This window comes from Macaca nemestrina, chromosome 7, assembly GCF_043159975.1.
Source record: "Macaca nemestrina isolate mMacNem1 chromosome 7, mMacNem.hap1, whole genome shotgun sequence".
Lineage (NCBI taxonomy): Eukaryota > Metazoa > Chordata > Mammalia > Primates > Cercopithecidae > Macaca > Macaca nemestrina.
Window position 1 is genome coordinate 4,041,241 of NC_092131.1, and position 25,677 is coordinate 4,066,917.

The 25,677-nt window shown below is 43.8% G+C and overlaps 1 protein-coding gene across 15 annotated transcripts in view; it reads right to left on the reverse strand.

Moving 5' to 3' along the window:
• The window catches only part of LOC105489812 (microtubule affinity regulating kinase 3), a 119,306-nt gene that overhangs the window by 11,440 nt on the left and 82,189 nt on the right, over positions 1–25,677 (reverse strand). For 9 of the 15 annotated variants that reach the window (XM_011754931.2, XM_011754932.2, XM_011754929.2 and 6 more), the window contains 4 exons: positions 19,551–19,768; positions 13,654–13,757; positions 2,320–2,475; positions 1,393–1,650 (listed from right to left, as the gene is read on the reverse strand). In XM_011754931.2, the coding sequence (XP_011753233.2) occupies positions 1,393–1,650; positions 2,320–2,475; positions 13,654–13,757; positions 19,551–19,768 (736 nt within the window). The remainder of the gene's footprint in view (positions 1–1,392; positions 1,651–2,319; positions 2,476–13,653; positions 13,758–19,550; positions 19,769–25,677) is intronic. The other 6 variants (XM_011754938.2, XM_011754937.2, XM_011754934.2 and 3 more) reach the window with 1 other exon arrangement.

The following is a 25,677-nucleotide window of genomic DNA, read 5'->3' on the forward strand; positions in this document are numbered from 1 at the left end:
CAAAAAAAAAAAAAAAAAGGAAGAAAAAAAAGAAACCTTCTGACCCATCTGGCTTCTAGTTAATGCTAATGGATTCAGAAATCCTCCCTAATCTAGGCGGAGGTTGAAGTTAGCCAATATTGCACCACTGCACTCCAGCCTTGGCGACGGTGAGACTCCGTCTCAAAAAAAAAAAAAAAAAAAAAAAAAGGAATACTACCTAATCTATTCCATGTACTAATAATAGGTAGATCAGACTTTAATGTGACTCACAGAAGTTTCAGATGATTGAATATAAAATTACATTTAGCTTAGTTTAAATAATGGAGATGGAGTGAAATGAAGTAACAGGCTATACGCCATAGGGAATGCAGAAAAACAGAGGAGGACACTGATCATTTCACACCTGGCAAGGACTCCTACTGCTGTCCTGTAAGCTACAGATGACAAATAAGAGGGTTTGTCCCAGGCAAACCTGCAGGATACCACAGACAGACTGATCCACAGCTAGACTTAATTTTAAAAAATTTCCCCTAGGATGTCCTGAAACTGCAGGGGCTCTTGGGTTTCCTGGATTCCTTCTTGGAAAGGTGCCTTTCACTATTTGTTTATGGTTCAAAGTGGTATCCTTTCTTTTTCCTCTTGAAGCAGCCAATATTTCTAGGCTTTTGTAACAGGTGACAAAGTTATGGAAATGAAGTTATCTCAAAGGACCCTTGAAAGTTTACTGAGGCCCCAAATGCTAGCCTTCTAGACACATGGAACAGTTTAAAAAATGTCCAGGACCACCAGCCAAGAATCATGCAGCATTTAATAATAATAATAATAGTAATAATAACTTACTATTTTTTGATAATAAACCAGAGATTTTATCTCCAAAACTATACCATTTAAGGACATTACCTTACTCTCAATATAAATTACTAAGACTGAGAGAGAAACTTTCAAGATTTGGACTCTAAGAAATTTACTGCCCCTTAACAACAATTAAGCGAGAAAAGAGGAGCTGTCCCTTTCCTCCGCGGCTGGAGATGATTATGACAGACACGCATGGTCTTTCCTGCTGGTTATTACAGAGTACCGGCCCCTACCCGCACCAGAACCCGAGGTCTGCCTGTTTAACTACAACGAACATGCCATGCAGACAGACATGTGAGCAAAAGGAACAATACTTAAAGAACAATAACAAAAACCTCCTAAACGCTAGTTAACTTTTAGTGTTATGAAGACTCTGAGCTCTACAATTTCTACTTTCAAGGTTTTAAAGTATAAAGTTAGATATATATAAAACCAGAAAACCATGAGTTGAAGGCAGACTGAAAAGCATCCAGGCAGCGGTGACTTCACACAAAAAAGACATCTTTCCTTTTGCCCGACGTGTTCACTCCAAAACAACCAGCACCTAGCACTTACCTCCTTGTGAGTTTTGAAGTTAATTTACTAAAGAGATTAGTGGAGCCTCGGCTTCGAGTCTGGGACAATGGTGTGGCTTCATGGGACAGGCTGGGAGAGGCAGGAGGGCCATTGTATGTCGCGGTTCGCCGTTCCCGGGGCTGGCCGTGGAAAGTGCTACGACTGGCAGTGCCTCTTGGGAAGCGGATTCGATCCGGGGTGGCTGCACTGCTAATACTGTGTGTTGAAGCGACTGGAGTTCTCTGATCAGGAATAGTGCTACGAGATCAGAAAGTAAGAAGCTCTCAGAACATGATATACAAAAATTTACAGTCACAATATACTTTTTGTATACACAGTGGAGAAAATTGGGTATAATAAATCCAGATTCAAGGGGTATTTTATAGGACTTAGGAGCAAAAGTTCAGTGGGAAAGGGTACCAAAAGAACAATACATAATGAGACAAAGCCTCATGGAGTTTAAGGGACCAGTATTATATATATTTTCAAGGACAAGATTAATGCAGGGAAATTCTAGGACAGAGAACAGCTAACTCAAACTTCTCCCCTTTGCTTCCCTCTCAAATTGCTTACATACAGAGAACTGTGCCAATACGAAAGAAAGAAAGGATATGCAGGTGTAACTGAAGAACAGGCAACTAAAAAGTTTTGGAAGTACACAAATGGTATATGTATAAAATTACACATGCTGAAAGCAACTTGGGAGGAGCAGGAACTTCTTATATACACTTTGTAGTATGCAAAGGCACGAAGACACACACACACAACCGAGGACATCATGACACAAGATGTGCTTAACTAAAATCACATGGAGGAAGGACACCTTGTGGACAACTGTAACAAAATCTCAGACTATAAAATCCACAGCACAAAATTAAGAAGCAGTGGGTACACATTAGTTTCACAAAGAATGTGCATTTTTCTTACATAGCTTTGAAGTTATCTCCTTCACTGTCTATTGGAGGTAACATCATCTTGGGGTGCCCAGAGGCTGACATGGACATCGGCTTCTGATGTCTCAGCCGACAGGTAGATGTACAAACTGAGGCAGGGCTAGCTGCGTAAGCGAACATTTCTGTCAGGCTGGGAGGGGTTTGGGTTCAGGCAGAGGCAGAAACACAGTATGAAGGAGCAGTGACCACAGAGCAACCTGTGTGTAATGCACACACCTTCCTCCCAAGCCATCGCATTTTTGGTAAAGAATAAAAATCTCCTAAGCTTGTTTTGGAGATTCTGGAGCAACTGCTAACCTATAGTTGTTTTTTTTTTTTTTTTTTTTCCAAACAGTAATCATAAAAATGTATTACCTTAAAAGAAAATAGCAGATCACATGTTTGAATATCTGTTTCTATGAGAGGGACAATGTCCTCTGACGGTATGCACAAAGTAAAACCTATTCTAAGAGATGCCTCAAATTCAAATCTAAGTGGTAAAATGAATATATAATATGAGCATGCTATGCTCTCAATCTGTTCCCAAAACACACTGACATATTTTTTATTTACTTTTTTTTTTGTAGAGACAGGGTCTCGCTATATTGCCCAGGCTGGTCTTAAATTCATGGCTTCAAGCGATCCTCCTGCCTTGGCCTTCCGAAGTGTTGGGATTACAGGCATGAGCCACCATACCCGGCCCACACTATTTTAAATGAATTAATAAGACTATAGGTATAGGAACTAGCTTTTATATAACAGAGTATCCTATGTTGTTTGGTGTTTTTTTGAGACAGGGTTTTTTTGCCGTCACCTAGCTGCAGCGCAGTGGTACGATCATGGCTCACTTCCTCAACTTCACTTCCTCAACATGCAGCCTCAACTTCCTGGGCTCAGGTGGTTCTCCCACCTCAGCCTCCTAAGTGGCTGGGAATACAGGCGCACTCCACCATGCCTGGCTCATTTTGTATTTTTAGTAGACACAGTTTTGCCATGTTCCCCAGGCTGGTCTTGAACTCCTGGGCTCAAACGATACACCTGCCTTGGCCTCCCAAAGTGTTGGGATTACAGGCATGAGCCACCACACCCAGCCTTCTAATGTTGTTTTAACAATATAGTCTAGAACCTTCCTACTCAAAGGACATTTACTCCAAGATAAAAAACAGCAGAGCCCCCTTCTGCAAGATGGGCAAATTCATCAGAGCAAATTAACTGTTTACAGATACGGTAAGACAGAGTGGCTGGAAGTCTGCAGTTTCACCTAACACACACAGTTACCGGACAACACTATCCATAGCAGTCTCACTGGGACACATTATTTGGAATTCCAGCTCAGTAATCATGTCCTTGGAATTCAAGGGCCGTTTCTTTCCTTTAAGGGTAAGTAGGGATACAGCTCTTCCAATGTCTTTCTGCAGAAATCCTCTGGAGGGACTGAAACCTGGAAACTGTCAAGTTCTTCCTTTCCCTCACTCCCCGTACCTAGACTAACCACATCTTGTTGGTGTCAACTTCCTAGCAGCCCTTCAGGTGGCCCATCTGCTCCATATCTACCACCAAGGCCACAGTATAAAGCCACACTCCTTGTCTTCACTGGGCCGCCTGCCTTTGCCCCAACACCTCCAACCTATTCACCTTACAGCTGAGAACTTCTTAATATATAAACCAGACCTTGTCACTCATCTGCTCATACTTCTACAGAACACCAAGTCTTTGGCATAAAGTTCAGTCTCCTCGACTCGGAATGCAAGTAAACATCCCCAGGCCCCTGAAGTCTGGCCCCTGCCATTTCTCTAGGCTTTGCCTTCTATCATTCCCTCCTGGAACTCAACTTTCTGGCCTTCCTGATGATGTGTGGTCCATTGGTCAGAAAATGTTTGCAGGAGTTATTCTCTCAGTATGGAGGGCTGCGATTTTTTAATTCACTCTTCAAAAATGAACCAGAGGTCATCATCTCCATGATGTCTTACCTGATCTACTTTCCCTCTGAGAGTTCAATCACTTCTGTTTTTAGCTCATGCACGCCACATTGTATCCTAGTGACCCTTCTCTGCTGAAGTCCCTGAAAACACAGCCCGAAATCTTGTCAATGTGCCCCCCACCAGTGTAAGCAGAAAGCCTGGCAGGGCAGGTATTCAATAAACGTTCTCCTAACAGAGAAGATTAATCAATTAGTAACTGGAATTCTGATAGCCCCAACATGAGGGAGAAAGGTCTTTAAAATCAAGAAGAACTGCTTGTCCCTGAATTAAAACATTTTTATTTACATTTTTATTTTTGGAGACAGGGTCTTGCTCTATTCACCCAGGCTAGAGTGCAGTGGCACTATCACAGCTTGCTGCAGCCTCAACCTCCTGGGGTCAAGCGATCCTCCTATCTCAGCCACAGGAGTGCGCCACTATGCCTGGCTAATTTTTAAGTTTTTTTGTAGAGATGGTGGTGTCTCACTATGATGCCTAGGCTGGTCTCGACCTCCTGGGTTCAAGTGATCCTTCTGCCTCGGCCTCCCAAAGTGCTGGGATTATAGGCCTTCTAAGCCACTGTGCCTGGTTCTGTCCCTACATTTTTGTTTGAGAATTCCGCTCTCTGACTTGGGAGAATTTATCCAGTCTGAGAAGAACTGGAAACAAATGTCTTATAAAGACATTTATTCAGTTTTGTATTTACTGAGTTTCATATTTCTGCCACTCAGTATCCATTCTTTTCCTGTAGCAACAATATTCACATTTTGCTTTGGTGGAGGCAACTCTAGGTCCCACACAGATCAAGGAGACAACCTAAGGGCTTCCGCTTGAGCACAGCTGTGTGCGGGAAAAAGCTATGTCTGATGGTGCTGAGCCCAATCATGGAACTACCACCAAGGAGGCAGAAGCAGATGGATCCTAACTCTAGCCCTAGACTTTTTTTAGTTATATGAACTAACAGCCTTTTTATATTTAAGCCCGTTTAGACTGGGTTTTCTGTCACCTGCAACAGAGACAGTTCTGACTGACTAAGGTTTTAAAAGAAATGCTCGGTTGTTTCTTGTACATGTGTACAGACACATGTACACATGAACGCACACAAATGTATTTTTCTAACAAGATACAGCTAAATACAACTATCTCTTATGCCCTTACCTTTCAGGGTGAGTCTAGGGTCAATACACTCTACCTCCAGCTGTTGACTTTTTTTTTGCCCAAATTAGTAACTAGTTTCAGTAGATGCGCCAAGAAAAGCAGGGGAAGAAGAGGCAGGAGTGGTTTGACCCTTTCCCTGGTGAATACAAATGGTCCCAAAGTCTTTGGAGAAGGAAAAGGCTTTTAGTCAGCTTGCAGGCAGGAGTGTGCTGCATCGATTCCCAATGAAGCACACTGCTGACAGGCCAAGCTAGATCTTTAAGGCATACAAACATGGTAAGAGGATGTGGACAGATGCTTTGCAGCAAAAAAACGGATCCTCTAGAGACCTAAGAAGGAAATGTAAGTTTATTTTCTCATTATAAATTAACAAAATGGTTTTTTCTTTTGTAGAGACGGGGTTTCATCATGGCCCAGGCTGGTCTGGAACTCCTGAGTTTAGGCAATCCGCCCGCTTTGGCCTCCCAAAGTGCTGGGATTATAAATTATTAACTCGAGGCCAGGTGTGGTGGCCCACACCTGTAATCCCAGCACTTTGGGAAGCTGAGACAGGTGGATTACTTGAGGCCAGTAATTCGAGAGCAGCCTGGCCAACATGGAGAAAACCCACTCTACTAAAAATACAAAAATTGGCCGGGAATGGTGGCTCAAGCCTGTAATCCCAGTACTTTGGGAGGCCGAGACGGGCGGATCACGAGGTCAGGAGATCGAGACCATCCTGGCTAACATGGTGAAACCCCATCTCTATTAAAAAAATACAAAAAACTAGCCAGGCGTGGTGGCGGGCGCCTGTAGTTCCAGCTACTCGGGAGGCTGAGGCAGGAGAATGGCGTAAACCTGGGAGGCGGAGCTTGCAGTGAGCTGAGATCCGGACACTGCACTCCAGCCTGGGCGACAGAGCGAGACTCTGTCTCAAAAAAAAAAAAAATCAGTTGGGTGTGGTGGTGGGCCTCTGTAATCCCAGCTACTCAGTAGGCTGAGGCAGGAGAATCTTTTAAACCCGGGGGTGGTGGCTGCAGTGAGCTGAGATCATGCTACCGAACTCCAGTCTGGGTGATAGAGAGAGAACCCGGAAGGCGGAGCTTGCAGTGAGCGGAGATCGCACCACTGCACTCCAGCCTGGGCGACAAAGCGAGACTCTGTCTCAAAAAAAAAAAAAACAAAAAAAAACAAATAAATAAACTTTTTGACATATTAATTTTAAAGGCAATTAAACTTTTTAGAAATTTAATCCATGTCACATCATGAGTTTCACAAAGAAGCAACAAAATAGATTTTTTCTGGCTTCTACAGTAGGCCTAACACCCATAAGGAAACAGTAAACTCAGTAAGACGTTTGCAAATTTCAACTTCGTACAATCAAGCTCACAAAAATCCTATTGACAACAGGCAGCCCCAACATCACAATGGTCTACAGATATATTCTAAAAGGTCATCAAGTTAATTGTTATGAAATTCGAATGATATTTCCCCCCAGGAAAGTGTTAAAAATGATACTTTTATTTCCTAATCTAGCCCACAATTTACATAAGCAAAAGAGTAGCAGTATTACATTTCTTTTATAATTAAAAAATTTTTTTACAGTTTTTATGGGTTCATAGTAGCTGTATTACATTAATTTAGTTTTATTTTTTTGAGACAGGGTCTGGCTCTACCGTCCAGGCTGGAATACAAAGGTGTGATATCAGCTCACTGCAACCTCCGCCTCCCAGGCTCAAAACATCCTCCTGCCTCAGCCTCCCAAAGAGCTGGGACTACAGGCGTGCAACACCACACCCGGCTAATTTTTATATTTTTAGTAGAGATGGGGTTTTACCATGTTGGCCAGGCTGGTCTCGAACTCCCGACCCAGGTGATCCACCTGCCTCGGCCTCCCAAAGTGCTGGGATTACAGGTGTGAGCCACTGCGCCTGGCACCCAGCTAATTTTTTTGTATTTTTGGTAGAGATGGGATTTTACCATATTGCCCAGGCTGGTCTTGAACTCCTGGGTTCAAACAATCCTCCTGTCATGGCTTCTCAAAGTGCTGGGATTACATGGTGGCATGAGCCACCATGCTTGGTCTACATTTAAACCTTAATTGACAGAAATAGCAATATTTTTCTTAAAATTCAAGTTGCATGAAGTTGAGTTCCTATTAATCTACCCAACTGTTTCGTATTCATGACTATCTTTTAAAATTAAAAAAAATATATTTTTATACAGATCGGGGTCTCAAGCTGCTTTGCCCAGGCCGGTCTTGAACTCCCGGCCTCAAGTGATCTTCCTATCTAGACCTCCCAAAGTGCTGGGATGACAGGTCTTGTGAGCCACTGTGCCCAGTCTTGACTATCTTTTCTAAAACATTAATCCACTTAAGGTTACTAAAGGATAGGCACTTTGAACTTGTTGGTATGACCTCTAGCCCCTATCAGAACATTCTGATAAGAAATGTATTGGCTGCTGATTAAAAGCACACTCAGAGATTGGGCAAAAGCAAAATTAAAAATATAGTCCAAGGGCAGGCATGGGGGCTCATGCCTGTAAACCTAGCATTTTGGAAGGCTGAGACGGGAGGATCCCTTGAGGCCAGGAATTTGAGACCAGCCTTGGTAACATAGGAAGACTTAATCTCTACAAAAAATAAAAAATTAGCCAGGTGTGGTGGTCCACGCCTACAGTCCCAGCTGCTCAAGAGGTCAATGCAGGAAGATCATTTGAGCCCAGGAGTTTGAGGCTACGGTACACTATGATCATGTCTGTGACTAGCCACGGCACTGCAGCCTGGGCAACACTGCAAGACTCCATCCCTTAAAAAACAAAAAACAAAAAACAAACAAAAAAACCAGACTTTCTTTTTTTGAGATGGGGTTTCGCTCTTATTGCCCAGGCTGGAGTGCAAGTGCAATGGTGCAATCTCGGTTCACTGCAACCTCTGCCTTCTGGGTTCAAACGATTCTCCTGCCTCAGCCTCCCAAGTAGCTGGGATTATAGGCATGTGCCACCATGCCTCGCTAATTTTTTTTTTTTGTGTATTTTTAGTAGAGATGGGGTTTCTCCATGTTGGTCAGGCTGGTCTCGAACTCCTGACCTCAGGTGATCTGCCCGATTCGGCTTCCCAAAGTGCTGGGATTACAGGCGTGAGCCATTGCGTTCAGCTCTTTTTTTAGTTTTTGAGATGGAGTCTCGCTCTGTTGCCAGGCTGGAGTGCAGTGGCGCTATCTCAGCTCACTGCAACCTCTGCCTCCCGGGTTCAAGTGATTCTCCTGCCTCAGCTTCCCAAGCAGCTGGGACCACAGGCGCATGCCACCACGCCCAGCTAATTTTTAGACAGGGTTTTACCATGTTGGCCAGGATGGTCTTGATCTCCTGACCTCGTGATCCACCTGCCTCAGCCTCCCAAATTGCTGGGATTACAGGTGTGAGCCACCGCACCTGGCCTAAGAAAAGCAACTTTTATATGTAGTCCAAAGATATATACGCTAAGTGTCCTCAATCCTTCTCTGCTCAATCTCGATGTGGCTTGCAGGATAAGTGGATAAAATAATAAAGCCACTTCCCAATTTTGAAACTTTACAATAATATCCAATATCTAAAACTTATGTGAAAAGATTCTGGGCCTGGCGCAGTGGCTCACGCCTGTAATCACAGCACTTTTGAGAGGCCAAGGCAGGTAGATCACTTGAAGTCAGGAGTTTGAGACCAGCCTGGCCTAGTGAAACCCCATTTCTATTAAAAATACAAAGATCAGCCAGGTGTGGTAGTGTGTGCCTGTAATCCCAGCTACTTGGGAGGCTGAGGCAGAAGAACTGCATGAACCTGGGAGACAGAGGTTGCAGCGACCCGAGATTGTGCCATCGCACTCTAGCCTGGGTAAAAGAGCGAGACTCCATCGCAAAAAAATAAAAAAAAAGAAAGAAAGATTCTGTTTGTATTACTGTAACATCATCATGTCACTTCTTCGGGGTCTTTCAATGAGGTAGTCTAAACAGTGTTGTCCAGGTATCTAAAGCATATGAAATAGTAGGAGCAGAGTATCTCTGCTATGGAGGTTGTTTAGCAACGTTACTAACTTGAGAGATTAGGTTTAGTCAGTGCAAACTAAGACAATTCTTCATAACCTTGTCTGAACAGTCTATAATTAATAACGAAAGCTAACATTTGTTGAGCACTCGCTATGAGTCAGTGCTATGTGGTTTAAGACTCACTGCAAACCTATACCATCATGATAGAATCATACAGTTGAGGTGCAATAAAATCTTCTCATGCCTAGTTTACACCAACCATTAGTCATGCCTGGAATCTGGCCATTTTTCGAGAATAACATCAGAAGGCAGAACAACTACAGCAGGAAGTAGGCTGGCCTTCAGCACGACCAGTTCAAAACCAGTCTTAGAAAACTACTCACAGGTGTTTGTGCCAAAGTAACAACTGGCCTTAACCTATGCTCCCCGCATCATTAACTTTATTGTTCCCACAGGAAAGCTGATAAAACAAAGATTGACCTAGTAAGAACCAATTAATAAAACTAATTTTCAAAATAAAAAAGCTATTAAAATTAATTATGGCCGGGCGTGGTGGTTCACGCCTGTAATCCCAGCACTTTGGGAGGCCGAGGTGGGTGGATCACGAGGTCAGGAGATCGAGACCATCCTGGCTAACACGGTGAAACCCCGTCTCTACTAAAAATACAAAAAATTAGCCGGGCGAGGTGGCGGGCGCCTATAGTCCTGGCTACTCGAGAGGCTGAGGCAGGAGAATGGCGTGAACCCGGGAGGCGGAGCTTGCAGTGAGCCGAGATCACGCCACTGCACTCCAGCCTGGGCTACAGAGTGAGACTCCATCTCGGAAAAAAAAAAAATAAATAAATAAAAAATAAAAATAATTATATTGCCTATGACAAGAGAAAAAGCCTTGCATTTAGTAAGCCTTTAAAATATCCTGTTTACAGGAGGATTTTGAAGGTAGTAAGGGCTTAAGTTATGTGGAGTCTTTGGTTTAAACCTTTACACAGTTTTAAAAAAATCAGCCATCATTATTCTCATGTTGAAATTCTGTATGAACACTCATATAAAGAAGAAAACAGTTGAAAATATTTAAGGCTAAAATTGGAACTTAACGTATTTGTTTCAGAAGTTAACATAGGTCCAGGCATCCTGCAGCTCACTCATATTTTAAATTAGTGAAGAAATAAGATACATGGGTGGGTGAAGAGAGGGAAAAGGAACAATTTGCCGAAGAAGTCATCTGTACAGAGAAAGCTAATTGTATCTCACTGAAGACTCAAGCATCAATTTTAAGGGAACGTTGTCACATTTAGTGCCTTAACTAAAGTTGTCAAACCTAATAATTTTCCAGTCTTTTAATTCATTTATAAGATAGGAAAGGAAAATACAAATATTATTAAAACAATGGGCCCTGTCTTTTAAGGTTTGGCGTTGAGACTCTCTTTTTTTTTTTTTTTTGGAGACGGAGTCTCGCTCTGTCGCCCAGGCTGGAGTGCAGTGGCTGGATCTCAGCTCACTGCAAGCTCCGCCTCCCGGGTTTACGCCATTCTCCTGCCTCAGCCTCCCGAGTAGCTGGGACTACAGGCGCCCGCCACCTCGCCCGGCTAGTTTTTTTTGTATTTTTTAGTAGAGATGGGGTTTCACCGTGTTAGCCAGGATGGTCTCGATCTCCTGACCTCGTGATCCGCCCGTCTTGGCCTCCCAAAGTGCTGGGATTACAGGCTTGAGCCACCGCGCCCGGCCGAGACTCTCTTTGGCTAAAGAGAAAGACGACACCTTCAAAAGCAAAGTATTTCAACGACTGATGCTAAGAGAAGCAATGAGACAGGTCAGGATATGAAAGAGTCGGCCCCAACAAGGCACTTGTCTCCAGGGGGAATGCAGAAAGGAAATGATGCCAAAGAAATTAAAGAAGTCTTAAATACTATTTCCAAAGAGTGAAACAAAAAAATTTTAGGAAAAGAGAATCAGAAGACACAGGCACATATGCATGTGCCTGGTGTATGCTGCTACGTGTAGCACAGGATGGGAGCAGAGAGCAGATCTTAGTCTTACTTAACACCCTTGAGGAGACTGACTCTGCACCTCAGAGAGTCACATATCCTAAAGTTCAGAAGGAGCTCGGTAGTGCACTTCCAGAATTTAGAAATAGTAAAGGTAATGAAACAACCTTTTTTTTTTTTTTTTTGAGATGAGTCTTGCTCTGTCACCCAGGCTGGATTGCAGTGGCATGATCTCAGCTCACTGCAAACTCTGCCTCCCGGGTTCAAGTAATTCTCCTGCCTCAGTCTCCCTAGTAGCTAGGACTATAGGCGCCTACCACCACACATGATTAATTTTTGTATTTTTAGTAGAGACGGGGTTTCAACCATGTTGGCCAGGCTGGTCTTGAACTCCTGACCTCAAGTGATCCACCCACCTTGGCCTCCCAAAGTGCTGCGATTACAGGTGTGAGTCACTGTGCCTGACCACGAAACAACATTTCTGTAGTCTTGTAGAATAAAATCTATAACATCAGAAACTTCTAATTAAGTCTTCCATTGATATTTTCTATTAAGTCACTTTTGAACTAGAAGAAATTTGAGAGTTAAGAACTGAACTATAATACAAATCTACCAGAGAGTAGACTACTATTAAGAAATACGTGGCCGGGTGCAGTGGCTCACGCCTGTAATCCCAGCACTTTGGGAGGCTGAGGCGGGAAGAATATGAGGTCAGGAGATTGAGACTATCCTGGCTAACATGGTGAAACTCCATCTCTACTAAAAATACAAAAAATTAGCCGGGTGTGGTGGCAGGACCCTGTAGTCCCAGCTACTCAGGAGGTTGAGGCAGGAGAGTTGGCATGAACCCGGGAGGCGGAGCTTGCAGTGAGCCAAGATGGCGCCACTGCACTCCAGCCTGGGCGACAGAGCGAGACTCTGTCTCGACAACAACAACAACAAAAGAAATACCTATACCAATCATTATCTGTAAACTACCCCAACTGCTATACTCAAGTTCTTAACAGTTTTTAATCATAAGAAAAAAGACAATGTTAAAACACATACACACATACGAGTCAGAAAAGAGAACAAGAGAATGTAAATATTGCTAAAAATTCAACGAATAATAACCATAATCTTACAGAACAAATGTTACTCCTCATATCAACTCAATCCTAAGTGGCCTATGGAACAGGGAAGCAATAAGCAATTTGGTACTAAGGATGAAGGAGGAAAGAATTTTTGATTTTTGATTAGGCTATCATAAAATGTAGTGATCAAACATTTCATTTGACTAATGAGATCGAACATTTCGTTTGACTAACGAGATCAAACACAGGTTAGGAACAGAACCTTACACTGTAACAGCAGAAAGTAAATGTCAGAACAATTCTGATACAAACAACGTTCAAGTTAAAAGAATGATGTACACTTATTGCTCTTCCAAAAACAAAGAAGGAAAATCCATGCCAGCCTGGGAAATTTGTTCTGAACAGAGTACAGCATATTTCACTATTCTCTACCAATCTCACTTCTTTTTTTTTTCTCTCCACCCAGAAGACTAATCCCCCACCTCAGAGTCTCTAGACCTATCTAATCCCATTTTACTGACTCTACTTATTTCAAAACCCCAAGAAAATGGTGTGCATGATAGTATGCTCTCTTTATTGACATGTAACATCATTGTCTTTTTAAAATCACGCTCATCCTATATATGCTTGCTATGCAGCCAAAATAAAAGCATTCAGTAGCCTGGACTCTCCACTTCTCTTGGCTTCCAGTGTTTCTATTTACACTCAGCCATCTGGACTCTCTGGTAAACTGTGGACCTTTAATGCTGCCTGGTGCTGTACATTCTCCCAAGGTGTGGCTCTCTCCCTCAGGTCTTCATCTTCCCCCACTTTCAGCTTTTGTTCAAATTACTAATGTGCACAAGACAATCTCCATTTCCTTATTCACTGTTCTACAACATAACCACAGCTTACTATGTACTTCCTCTAGGAAACCTCCTGGGTTTAACTCAATCCTTTTAATCATCATACCCAGCCAGGCAGGAGGATGATGCTCTGGACAACAAAAAGAATTTAGTATCTTGCTAAAAATTAGTATACAAATTTAACTTACCTTCAGAGAATACTTACAGTTTAATTTGAAATGATTATAGAAACAAAGCAGTAAACAACATGCTTCCATTTCTCTTGGGAAAAACAACTTCTTACAAACAGGTGGAATTTCCTACCTGTTTTCTTTGCCATTCTGAATCACTGAGTGTCTATCAGCTGTAGTTCTCTCACTGCAAACGTAAGTATTTCGCCGTGTCATTCCACCAGATGCTGTGTTACTCTATAAAAAAGGGCATTTTTGTCTTAATTTGGTAAATACAGTACTATGAGAAAAAATGAACTTATCTACATAAATGGGAATACCAGTCTTCTATTTACTTATTTTTTGAGGCAAGGTCTTACTCTGTCACCTAGGCTGGAGTGCAGTGGAGCAATCTTGGCTCTGCCTCCCAGGATCAAGCAATCCTCCCACCACGGCCTCCCAAGTAGCTGGGAATACAGGCATGTGCCACCATATTTGGCTAATTTTTTTTTTTTTTTTGAGACGGAGTCTTGCTCTGTCGCCATGCTGGAATGCAGTGGTGCCATCTCGGCTCACTGCAACCTCCCCTTCCTGGGTTCAAGTGATTCTCCTGCCTCCGCCTCCCGAGGTGCCCAGCCTGACAACCTAATTTTAAAATGGGCACCTTCAATAGACATTTCTTTAAAAAAGCTATACAATGGCCGGGCGCGGTGGCTCATGCCTGTAATCCCAATACTTTGGGAGGCCAAGATGGGCGGATCTCCTGAGGTGAGGAGGTCCAGATCAGCCTGACCAACATGGAGAAACCCCGTCTCTGCTAAAAATACAAAATTAGCTGGGCGTGGTGGTATATGCCTGTAATCCTAGCTACTCAGGAGGCTGAAGTAGGAGAATAACTTGAACCTGGGAGGCAGAGGTTGCAGTGAGCCAAGATCATACCATTGCACTCCAGCCTGGGCAACAAGAGTGAAATGCAGTCTCAAACAAAACAAAACAAAACAAAACCAAGCTATACATATGGCCAAGAAGCACATGAAAAGATGCCCAATATCACTGGTCATTAAAGAAATGCAAATAAAAACTATGAGGTACTTCTTCCTACCTACTAGGAAAGCTTTAAATAATAAAATAATAATAATTATTAATTGTTGGCAAGAATGTGAAGAAAAGAGACTCTCACTATTGCTGGATAAAATGGTACAGTTGTGAGGAAAACCGTCCGGCAGTTTACCAAAAAATTAAACATGGAGTTACCATATGACTCAACAATTTTATTCCTAGATATATACCCGAGAAAAATGGAAACACAGCCAGGTGCAGCGGTTAATGCCTGTAATCCCAGCACTTTGGAAGGCTAAGGCGGCAGGACTGCTTGAGCCTAGGAGTTTGAGACCAGCCTGGCTGGGCTACACAGGGAGACCTCATCTCTACCACAACAAACAAACAGAAAAAATAAGCCAGGCATGGTGACGCATGCCTGTGGTATCAGCTATTTGGGAGGCTGAGGTGGGAGGATCTCTTGGGTCTGGGAAGTCAAAGTTGTAATGAGCCGTATTTGCACCATTGTACTCTAGCCTAGGTGACAGAGCGAGACCTTGTCTCCTCCCCAAGAAAGAAAAAGAAATTAAAACATAAGACCACATAGAAATTTGTACACAATTGTTTATAGTAGCATTATTCATTTTAACAAATACATGGAAATAATATAAATGTCCATCAACAGATGAACAGTTAAATTGTGGCATACACACAGAATGGAATATTACCCCCAAAAGAAACAAAGTACTAATACATGCTACAGGCTGGGCATGGTGGCTCACGCCTGTAATCCCAGCACTTTGGGAGGCTGATGCGGGTAGATCACCTGAGGTCGGGAGTTCGAGACCAGACTGACCAACATGGAGAAACCCCGTCTCTACTAAAAACACAAAATTAGCCAGGCATGGTGGTGCATGCCTGTAATCCCAGCTACTCAGGAGGCTGAGGCAGGATAATTGCTTGAACCCAGGAGGTGGAGTTTGCAGTGAGCCAAGATCGTGCCATTGCACTCTAGGCAACAGGAGTGAAATTCCATCTCAAAAAAAAAAAAAAAAAAAGAAAAAAAATACATGCTACAACTTGGATGAATCGTGAAAACATTATGCTGAGTTAAAGAAAGAAGCAGACACAAAAGGACACATGTGAAATGATTCCATTTATATAAAATATTCACAACAGGCAAACCCAGAGAGACAGAACACAGACTGGTGGTTGCCAGGGCATGAGGGGAGGGAGGGGAGGGGAAGGGACGGGAGGGGAAGGGAGGGGAGCGGAGGAATGGAAAGTGATTACCTAAGAGATACAGGTGTTCTTTTTTTTTTTTTGAGATGCAGCCTTGCTCTTTCACCCAGGCTGGAGTGCAGTGGCGCCATCTTGGCTCACTACAACCTCCGCCTCCCGGGTTCAATTGATTCTCCTGCCTCAGCCTCCCGAGCAGCTGGGATTGCAGGCGCCTGCCACCATGCCTAGATAATTTTTGTATTTTTAGTAGAAATGGGGTTTCACCATGATGGCCAGGCTGGTCTCAAACGCCAGACCTTGTGATCTGCCAGCTTTGGCCTCCTAAAAAAGTGCTGGGATTACAGGCGTGAGTCACCGTGCCCTTTCTTCTTTTTTTTTTTTTTTTAAAGACAGGGTCTTGCTCTGTTGCTCAGGCTGGAATATGGTGGTGTGACCAAGATTCACTGCAGCCTCAACCTCCTAGGCTGAAACGATCTTCCCACCTAAGCCTCTCAAGTAGCTGGTACTACAGGTATGCATCATCATGCTCAGCTATTTTCTTTTTAAATTTTTTCATAGAGATGAGGTCTCACTTTGGTGCCCAGGCTGATCTCAGATTCTTGGGTTCAAGTGATCCTCCCACCTCAGCCTCCCAAAGTGCTGGGATTATAGGGGTAAGCCACTGTGCCCAGCCTAAACAGATGCTCCTTCTGGGGAGCTGAAAAAGTTCTGAAACTAGAGAGGTGCTGGTTGCACAATACTGTGAGTGTACCAAATGCCACCAAATCGCCCACTTTAAAATGGTTAATCATTGTCATGTGGATTCACATGAATTTAACTTCCAAAATGAAAAACTAAAAAGCAAGGAACAACTCACAGCTATGGACATTTTTAAAATTTTTTGAGATGGAGTCCTGCTCTGTCACCCAGGCTGGAGCGCAGTGACACAACCTCAGCTCACTGCAAACTCCACCTCCTGGGTTCAAGCAATTCTCTTGCCTCAGCCTCCTGAGTAGCTAGGATTATAGGAGCGCACCACCAAACCCGGCTAATTTTTGTATTTTTAGAAGGGATGGGATTTCACCATGTTGGCCAGGCTGGTCTCCAACTCCTGACCTCAAGTGATCTGCCCCGCCTCGGCCTCCCAAAGTGCAAGGATTACAGCCACTGTGCCCAGCCATAGCTATGGAATTTTATCAGATAATTTTTTTTTTTTTTTGAGGCGGAGTCTTTACTCTGTCGCCCAGGCTGGAGTGCAGTGGCACCATCTCGGCTCACTGCAAGCTCCGCCTCCCGGGTTTGCGCCATTCTCCTGCCTCAGCCTCCCGAGTAGCTGGGACTACAGGCGCCCGCTACCGCGCCCAGCTAATTTTTTGTATTTTAGTAGAGACGGGGTTTCACCGTGTTAGCCAGGATGGTCTCGATCTCCTGACCTCGTGATCCGCCCGCCTCGGCCTCCCAAAGTGCAGGGATTACAGGCGTGAGCCACCGTGCCCGGCCTGTATCAGATAATTTTTTTTTTTTTTTTTTTTTTGTTGAGACAGAGTCTTGCTTTGTCGCCCAGACTGGAGTGCAGTGGCCGGATCTCAGCTCACTGCAAGCTCCGCCTCCCGGGTTTGCGCCATTCTCCTGCCTCAGCCTCCCGAGTAGCTGGGACTACAGACGCCCACCACCTTGCCCGGCTAGGTTTTTGTATTTTTTTTTTTAGTAGAGACGGGGTTTCACCGTGTTAGCCAGGATGGTCTCGATCTCCTGACCTTGTGATCCGCCCGTCTCGGCCTCCCAAAGTGCTGGGACTACAGGCTTGAGCCACCGCGCCCGGCCCAGATAATTTTTAAACAAAGATAAAGCAGTCACTTTTACTACAGCATGAGCAGACCATGTACACAGGAATCCCGAAGATTCATGGGAGAAAATGTTGCTAACTACCTTTTTTCCTTTGTAAGTAATTTAGTGTGGGTGGACTGATAATACTCATGATTGACTTGCAGAAGGGCAGCGTGCAGACAAGAGCAAAGGGGAAGGGAGGTCATGAAGGCAGGGAACAATGCCCTCATCTTCTCTGGTAATTGTCAATAAACACTGGAGACTGAATTGTAACTGCAGGAGTATGGAAACAACAGTCCTATTTTATGGCATTTGGAAGCCAAAATAAACTTTTCACACAGGGTTTACTCCGACTAAGCATAAGGTCAGAGGATGAAGCACGCAAAGCCCCTTGGGGTCCTTTATGCACCCAGTTCACAATGGAACAATGAAGGGCTTTCAAAGAGAGGAACAGGGCTTCTCCATAGTCTCCTCAGTCCAGCGTTTTTCTGGAGTTGGAGGCAGGGCTGCATCATTGTTAATTCTGTAGGGAAAAATGTGCTTATAGAATAGTCTTAAGATTGTTGACTTCTCTGCAAATTATTTAACAGGTTAGATAGAACACACTTCAATACACAGAAAAAAGTTTCTGAAGCTGAATGGATGCAATTTAATGTAGTAAATATTATCTATTTACTGGGGAGATTTTGTTACAGGTAGGGATTAAGAGCTGGATTCAGGCTGGCAGTGTAATTTCAGGCAATTACCCAACTTTTTTTCACCTTAAAATGTAGCAAATCCATGAAAAAGCACTTAGCATGGTCCTTGGCACATGGTAGGAACTCAGCCAACACTCATCATCATTAGAGCCTTTTTAGGACTCAGTGTGAACACCACATCTTTGGGGCATTGGCAGTCAGACTTCCCCATGTATGCACAGTAGGCTTCTGTTAGCACTGTCATTGTTTTCATTCACTTCCTGTTAGACTGAGGTCTTTCCATGTCTCAGCACCTGACAACCTAAGGTTCAGCAGGTGTCTGTGAAATAACTGGAACCAGCCCTTGAAATAAAGGACCTATCACCATCTAGTGTCTATGGTGGGTGTGCTATGCTCTGAATGCGTCCCCTCCAAAATTCATGTTGAAGCTTTATCTCCCATAGGAGAAAACAGTATTTGGAGGTGAGTCTTTTAGGTGTTTAGGCCATGAGGGCTCTGCCTTCATGAATGGATTAGTGTCTTTTTTATTTTTTTGAGAAGGAGTCTTGCTGTGTCGTCAGGCTAGAGTGCAGTGGCGCGATCTTGGCTCACTGTAACCTCTGACTCCCGAGTTCAAGCAATTCTCTGTCTCAGCCTCCTGAGTAGCTGGGATTACAGGCATCCGCCACCATGCCCGGTTAATTTTTGTATTTTTAGTAGAGATGGGGTTTCACCATCTTGGCCAGGCTGGTCTTGAACTCTTGATCTCTTGAACTCCACCCACCTCGGCCTCCCAAAGTGCTGTGATTACAGACGTGAGCCACCGCTCCCGGCCGGATTAGTGTCTTATAAAAGGGCTTGAGGGGGTGAGTTCACCCCTTCTGTCCCTTCAGCCACATGAGAACACAGCATTCGTCTCCTCTGGAGGATGCCAGCACCAAGGCACCATCTTGGAAGCAGAGAACAGAGCCCTTGCCAGACACGGAACTTGCTGGTGCCTTCATCTTGGACTTCTCAGCCTCCAGAATTGTAGGAAATCAATGTCTTTTCTTTATAAATTAGCCAGTATCAGGTATTTTGTTACAGCAGCAGGAATGAACTAAAAGAGTGTCAACAATAAATACCTACAATGCAGCAGGTAGGATTTCTATAGGTTAAGATTCGGCATGGTTGTCTAGTGGAGAAAGCTTCCAGGCACGGGAGACCACAGGAGTAAAATGAACACCTGGTGTCCAGCCAGTTCCAACCCTACCACCCTAAGACCACTCTACAGTTCAACAACACTTACACTAGGGACAGTGGAGCTTTTCTTGCGTTCAGGAATATCCGCCTTATTGGGATTACTTGCATTCCCAAGCATGGGACTGGCTGGAGCAATTCCCTTTCCTCCAACAGCACTGCCACTTGACTTCCGAGAGGAAATTCCATCTTCTTTGAGGTCACTATCTGCGGTGCTGGTCTGACTCCTTTTCGGATACGCCACAACAGAAGGAATAGCTGGTCCAGCTAAAATAAAGAGTTCACTTTTTAAATGACTGAATAGAGTTTCAAGTTTTATTTTGTGACAGTAACTGTATTTTCTAAGATGATCTAAGGTTGCTATTCACCTAAAAAAATGTAAAACAGTAAAATCCTCTAAGATGTTTCCCACTTATATCTAATGTTTGCCTTAGGCAATGAATTCAATATTGAAATTTCACTTAATACCCCAAACTTTCTACTTAAAAAATAGTAAGTGCTTAGAGTTGTCCTTTGGAAACACCTTAAGGTGGTGGTACTGTATAGATTCAAACTAATTAGATGCACAAATAACAAGCAGAATCAACCAGTTCATCTTGCACATCTGAGTGAATTACATCCTCTTTTTGTAGGAGAGATGCCATCACCTTTTGGAAGAGAAAAGTATCGGTTTTATGGGCTACTTCTTTTGAAGTTTTATCTTAGATCTTTTTAAAAGTGCTCATAATCTTCTAGATAAACAGGAGTCTGAGGAGACAGGGGAAGGTGTAGAAGCAGAGGAATCATGCAAGTGACAGGGAGGAAGTCGGTGGAGGTCACTAGTCATTCCTGCCACTCCAGGAGGAGTGTGTCCAGGGATATGTGCCTAGGGACATGTGGATGACAGACTGATGTCCTGTAGTAAACCATATAGAGACTCCAACAGCAGCACAGGAGATTCAGAGTGCAAAGAATTTTGGAAATGAACATGATAACTAGTGTGTGCCTCAGATATGATAATCCAGTGGTAATCTTAAAGGACAGCATCAAATGCTCGTTTTTTTCTTTTTTTTTTTTTTTTTGAGACCGAGTCTAGCTCTCTCACCCAGACAGGAGTGCAGCGGCTCGATTGCGGCTCACTGCAACCACTGCCTGCCAGGTTCAAGAGATTCTCCAGCCTCAGCCTCCGGAGTAGGGGAAACCACAGGCGCGTGCTGGCTAACTTTTTTTTTTGAAATTTTTTTTTTTTTTTTTTAGTAGAAATGGGGTTTCACAGTGTTAGCCAGGATGGTCTCTATCTCCTGACCTCGTGATCCACCCACCTTGGCCTCCCAAAGTGCTAGGATTACAGGAGTGAGCCACCGCACCAGGCCTGTTTTTTCTTTTTTTTTTTTTTTTTCTTTTTTTTTTTTGAGACGGAGTCTCGCTCTGTCACCCAGGCTGGAGTGCAGTGGCCGTATCTCAGCTCACTGCAAGCTCCGCCTCCCGGGTTCACGCCATTCTCCTGCCTCAGCCTCCCGAGTAGCTGAGACTACAGGCGCCCGCCACCTCGCCCGGCTAGTTTTTTGTATTTTTTAGTAGAGACGGGGTTTCACCGTGTTAACCAGGATGGTCTCAATCTCCTGACCTCGTGATCCGCCCGTCTCGGCCTCCCAAAGTGCTGGGATTACAGGCTTGAGCCACCGCGCCCGGCCTTTACCAGGCCTGTTTTTTCTAAGGCAGAAGATAATTTATATTTTAAATATATTAAAGGTGGGAGGTGCGTGGTAGCTCACGCTTGTAATTCCAACACTTTGGGAGACTGAGGTAGGAGGATAGCTTGAGCTCAAGAGTTTGAGGTTGCATGTGGCTTGGGTGACAGAGTGAGAAACTGTCTCAATAAATAAATTTAAAAAACAAACAAAAAAACGGGAGTGGGGAGGAGCTAGTTCTTGGACAAAAATCTAAATGGCAAACCTATCTGGAACTGAATTAAAAGTAAATAAGGGCTTAAGTTTATTTATGGGAGAACAACTAAGTTTTTGGTTTATTTATGGGAGAACAACTACTAAGCTTTTGGTTTAGTAATTTTAACATATAAAACAAAAACTTAACCAAGTACAGGGTGATATTAGCCTCAATGCGTATCTTTCTTCCCAATACCATGAGAGGTCTACTGACACTGTGAACTTTCAGGTTACTACTGATTTACTTTCAAACTTTTATTTGTTTTTAGAAAATATAAAACCTTTTAAGATTTGAGATTCTGAAGAGAAACAGACATTGATCTAATCCACTGACCTCGTTCAGATTTCCCCAGTTTCACTTGTACTAATTTGTAAGTCTGTGTATTTCATTCTATACCCTTTCATTACATGTTCAGATTCATGTGGTCCCCACCAGTCAAGATACAGAATATTTCCATCTCAAAGACCCTATTGACTACCCTTTCATAGCCACAGCCACTTCCCTCTTATTTTAACTCCCTTTTGCTAAACCCCTGCAACCACTAACCTGCTCATCATCTATAGAATTCTGTCATTTCAAGAATGTTACGTGAATGGGCATCCATGGAATGTAACCTTTTGTGTACTTTCACCCAATATAATTCCCTTGAGATCCGAGTTGTGTACATGATAGTTTGTTCCTTTTTTTTTTTTTCCCCCAGACGGAGTCTCGGTCTGTGGCTGTGGAGTGCAGTGGCGTGATCTTGGCTCACTATAACCTCCGCCTCCCAGGTTTAAGCGATTCTCTTGCCTCAGCCTCCCAAGTAGCTGGGACTACAGGCGCCCGCCACCACGCCCAGCTAATTTTTTGTATTTTTAGTAGAGACAGGGTTTCACCATGTTGGCCAGGATGGTCTCAATCTCTTGACCTCATGATCCGCCCGCCTCAGCCTCTCAAAGTGCTAGGATTACAGGCGTGAGCCACCACACCAGGCCTGTTCCTTTTTATTGTGAGTAGTAGTCCACAGTATGGATATGTCACACAGAAATTTCTTTTTCCTTTTTTTTTTTTTTTTTTTGAGATGGAGTCTCGCTCTGTTGCCCAGGCTGGAGTGCAGTGGCACGATCTTGGCTCACTACAAGCTCCGTTTCCTGGGTTCACGCCATTCTCCTGCCTCAGCCTCCCGAGTAGCTAGGACTACAGGCGCCCTCCCCTAAGACCGGCTAATTTTGTTTTTGTATTTTTAGTAGAGACAGGGTTTCACCATGTTAGTCAGGATGTTCTTGATCTCCTGACCTTGTGATCCACCTACCTCGGCTTCCCAAAGTGCTGGGATTATAGGCGTGAGCCACTGCAACCGGCCAGAAATTTCATTTTTATGTAATCAAATTTGTAAGTCTTTTAATTCATGGGTCTGGTGTTTGGGGTGACAAAAACACCTTCACCAGTCCAAGTTATAAAGCAAATAATCCCATGTTTTCTTTCAATATTTCTATAGTTTTATTTTTTATATTTGTATCTTAACTCCAATTGGAATTCATCCTTGTATAAGATGTGAGAAACTGATCCAAATTAATTTTTTTTTGAGAACTACCAAATTGCCCCAACACCACTCATTGATTGGTAAACAGTGATTTTTTTTTCCTTCCATTTTTTAAAAAACAAGCTAAAGAACCCCTTGAAAGTCAGATGAAGATCACCATTCACAGAAAAAGTGTATACACACATATGGGGTGTTCACACGTGGGTCTCAAATTAGGAAGGACAGCTACAAATTACATTGTGGCTTTAGAGAAGAAGCAGGCACCCATGCAGAGGTCAACATCCATAGGCAGGGAAAAAGGAAGAGAGAGGTGAGATGAGGCAGGATGAGGTGAAAGTTGGCCTGGCTATACAGGCTTGCCTGCCTTCAGAAATTCCAAGAAAGATGAGGATTATGAAAAAGCTACTCCAATGAGGTGTTTCAGTGGAGAAAACCAAAGGGCTGGGACCAGGAGGCTTGAGCTCTGCCCCAGGTGTTTCTCATTTACTATGTAACCTTGGGAGACTTGGTAATCTCTCTTGGTCTATTTCTTTAGAGATAAAACAAGAGGTTTGATGAGTATACAATACCATGTCTAAAGCTCTTTTTATCTCTAAAATTGAGCTGGGGGAAAAAAAGGCACTAATAATCCGGATAGAATCTATGTGCTTAAGGAAGAACTAACTTACTAACATATTCCTTAGAGAAATGTGAAAATCCTGTTGTCAGGTTTCTTCTAGGATTTAGGGACAATTTAAACCAGATGGTTTCAGGGCATTTAATTGCCATGTGGTCCATAGGCACTAGAAACCCTCGTTAGTGACTAACATGAACACAAAAAAGGCACACCTAGATCAACACGTCACCTACAAACGCTAGGAGCATAAATCCCGATATCAGAATGAGTTCTGAGCTCTCAGTTATACCCTAGAATAGCAGGCACTGTAGATGGTTTACTAGTGATATTAGTACACTGTTGCTTCAGTCTAAACCATGTAGAAAGGCAGGCAACGGAAGGAAGAGAAATGGAAATCAAGCCAAGAGTCATCATTTTTAGTACAAAATCAAAGACTGTCCACACCTACAATGCTCTGTGCAGTCCTAAGTGTCAAATCTCAAGATGAAAGTATTAAGATGGAAAATGTCCAGAGAAGAGAAATAAAATGAGGCCGAGCGCAGTGGCTCATGCCTGTAATTCCAGCACTTTGGGAGGCCAAGGCGGATGGATCACCTAAGTTCAGGAGTTCGGGACCAGCCTGGCCAAATGTGGTGAAATCCCATCCCTACTAAAAATTAAAAAATTAGCCGGGCATTGTGGTGCAGGCCTGTAGTCCCAGCTACTCGGGAGGCTGAGGCAGGAGAACTGCTTGAAACCAGGAGGCGGGCATTGCAGTGAGCCCAGGTCGTGCCACTGCACTCCAGCCTGGGCGACAGGAGTGAAACTCCGTCTCAAAAAAAAAGAAATAGATTTGGTTCCTGCATCCTGGAATAGTAGAATTAAAGGAAATATCTGCAATGTTAACATTTATAGTTATGGGCGAGTAAACACACATGCTGGCCTCAGGACTCTGACACACAGGCTGCCTTGAAGGCAGAGCAACCGTAGAGCCTGGTAAGCCTATCCTTTGGGGGTCTTATGTCTCATAAAGGACTGGCTTCTAGGTGAAGTTTAAAAGGGAGGGTGGCTTAACCACACTAACAGCAAGAGTATGGATGAGAATGACACAGTAAAACATTTAATTAAGGCAAAACTGAGGTTCCTTATATTCTCCCGGGCTGCCCTGTCCATTATGATAGTTACTGGCCACAACTGGCTATATATATATATACACACACACACTAAAGTAAAAAAAAATTATCATTATTATTATTATTTTTGAGATGGAGTTTCACTCTGTCACCAGGCTGGATGGAGTGCAGTGGCACGATCTTGGCTCACTGCAACTTTTGCCTCCCGGGTTCAAGCAATTCTCCCACCTCAGCCTCCTGAGTAGCTGGGATTACAGGCGCCTGCCACCTCGCCCGGCTAGTTTTTTGTATTTTTTAGTAGAGACGGGGTTTCACCGTGGTAGCCAGGATGGTCTCGATCTCCTGACCTCGTGATCCACCTGTCTTGGCCTCCCAAAGTGCTGGGATTACAGGCTTGAGCCACCGCGCCCAGCCGCTAATTTTTTTATTTTTAGTAAAGATGGGGTTTCACCATGTTGGTCAGGCTGGTCTTGAACTCCTGACCTCGTGATCCATACGCCTCGGCCTCCCAAGGTGCTGGAATTATAGGCGTGAGCCACCGCGTCCGGCCAGTAAAATTTTAAAAGGGTAAAAATCGGCCAGCCAGGCCAATTACAGGCTCAAACCTGTAATCCCAGCACTTTGGGAGGCCAAGGTGGGTGGATCATCTGAGGTCAGGAGTTCTAGACCAGCCTGGCCAACATGGTGAAATCCCATCTCTATTAAAAATACAAAAATTGGCCAGGTGTGGTGGTGTGTGCCTGTAATCCCAGCACTTTTGAGAGGCCAAGGTGAGCGGACTGCTTGAGCTCACAAGTTCAAGACCAGCCTGGCCAATATGGTGAAACCCTGTCTCTATTAAAAAATACAAAAATTAGCCAGGCATGGTTGTGCACACCTGTAATCCCAGCTACTCAGGAGGCTGAGCAGGAGAATCGCTGGAACCTGGGAGATGGAGGTTGCAGTGAGCCAAGATCACGCCACTGCACTCCAGCCTGGGCGACAGAGCCAGATTTCATCT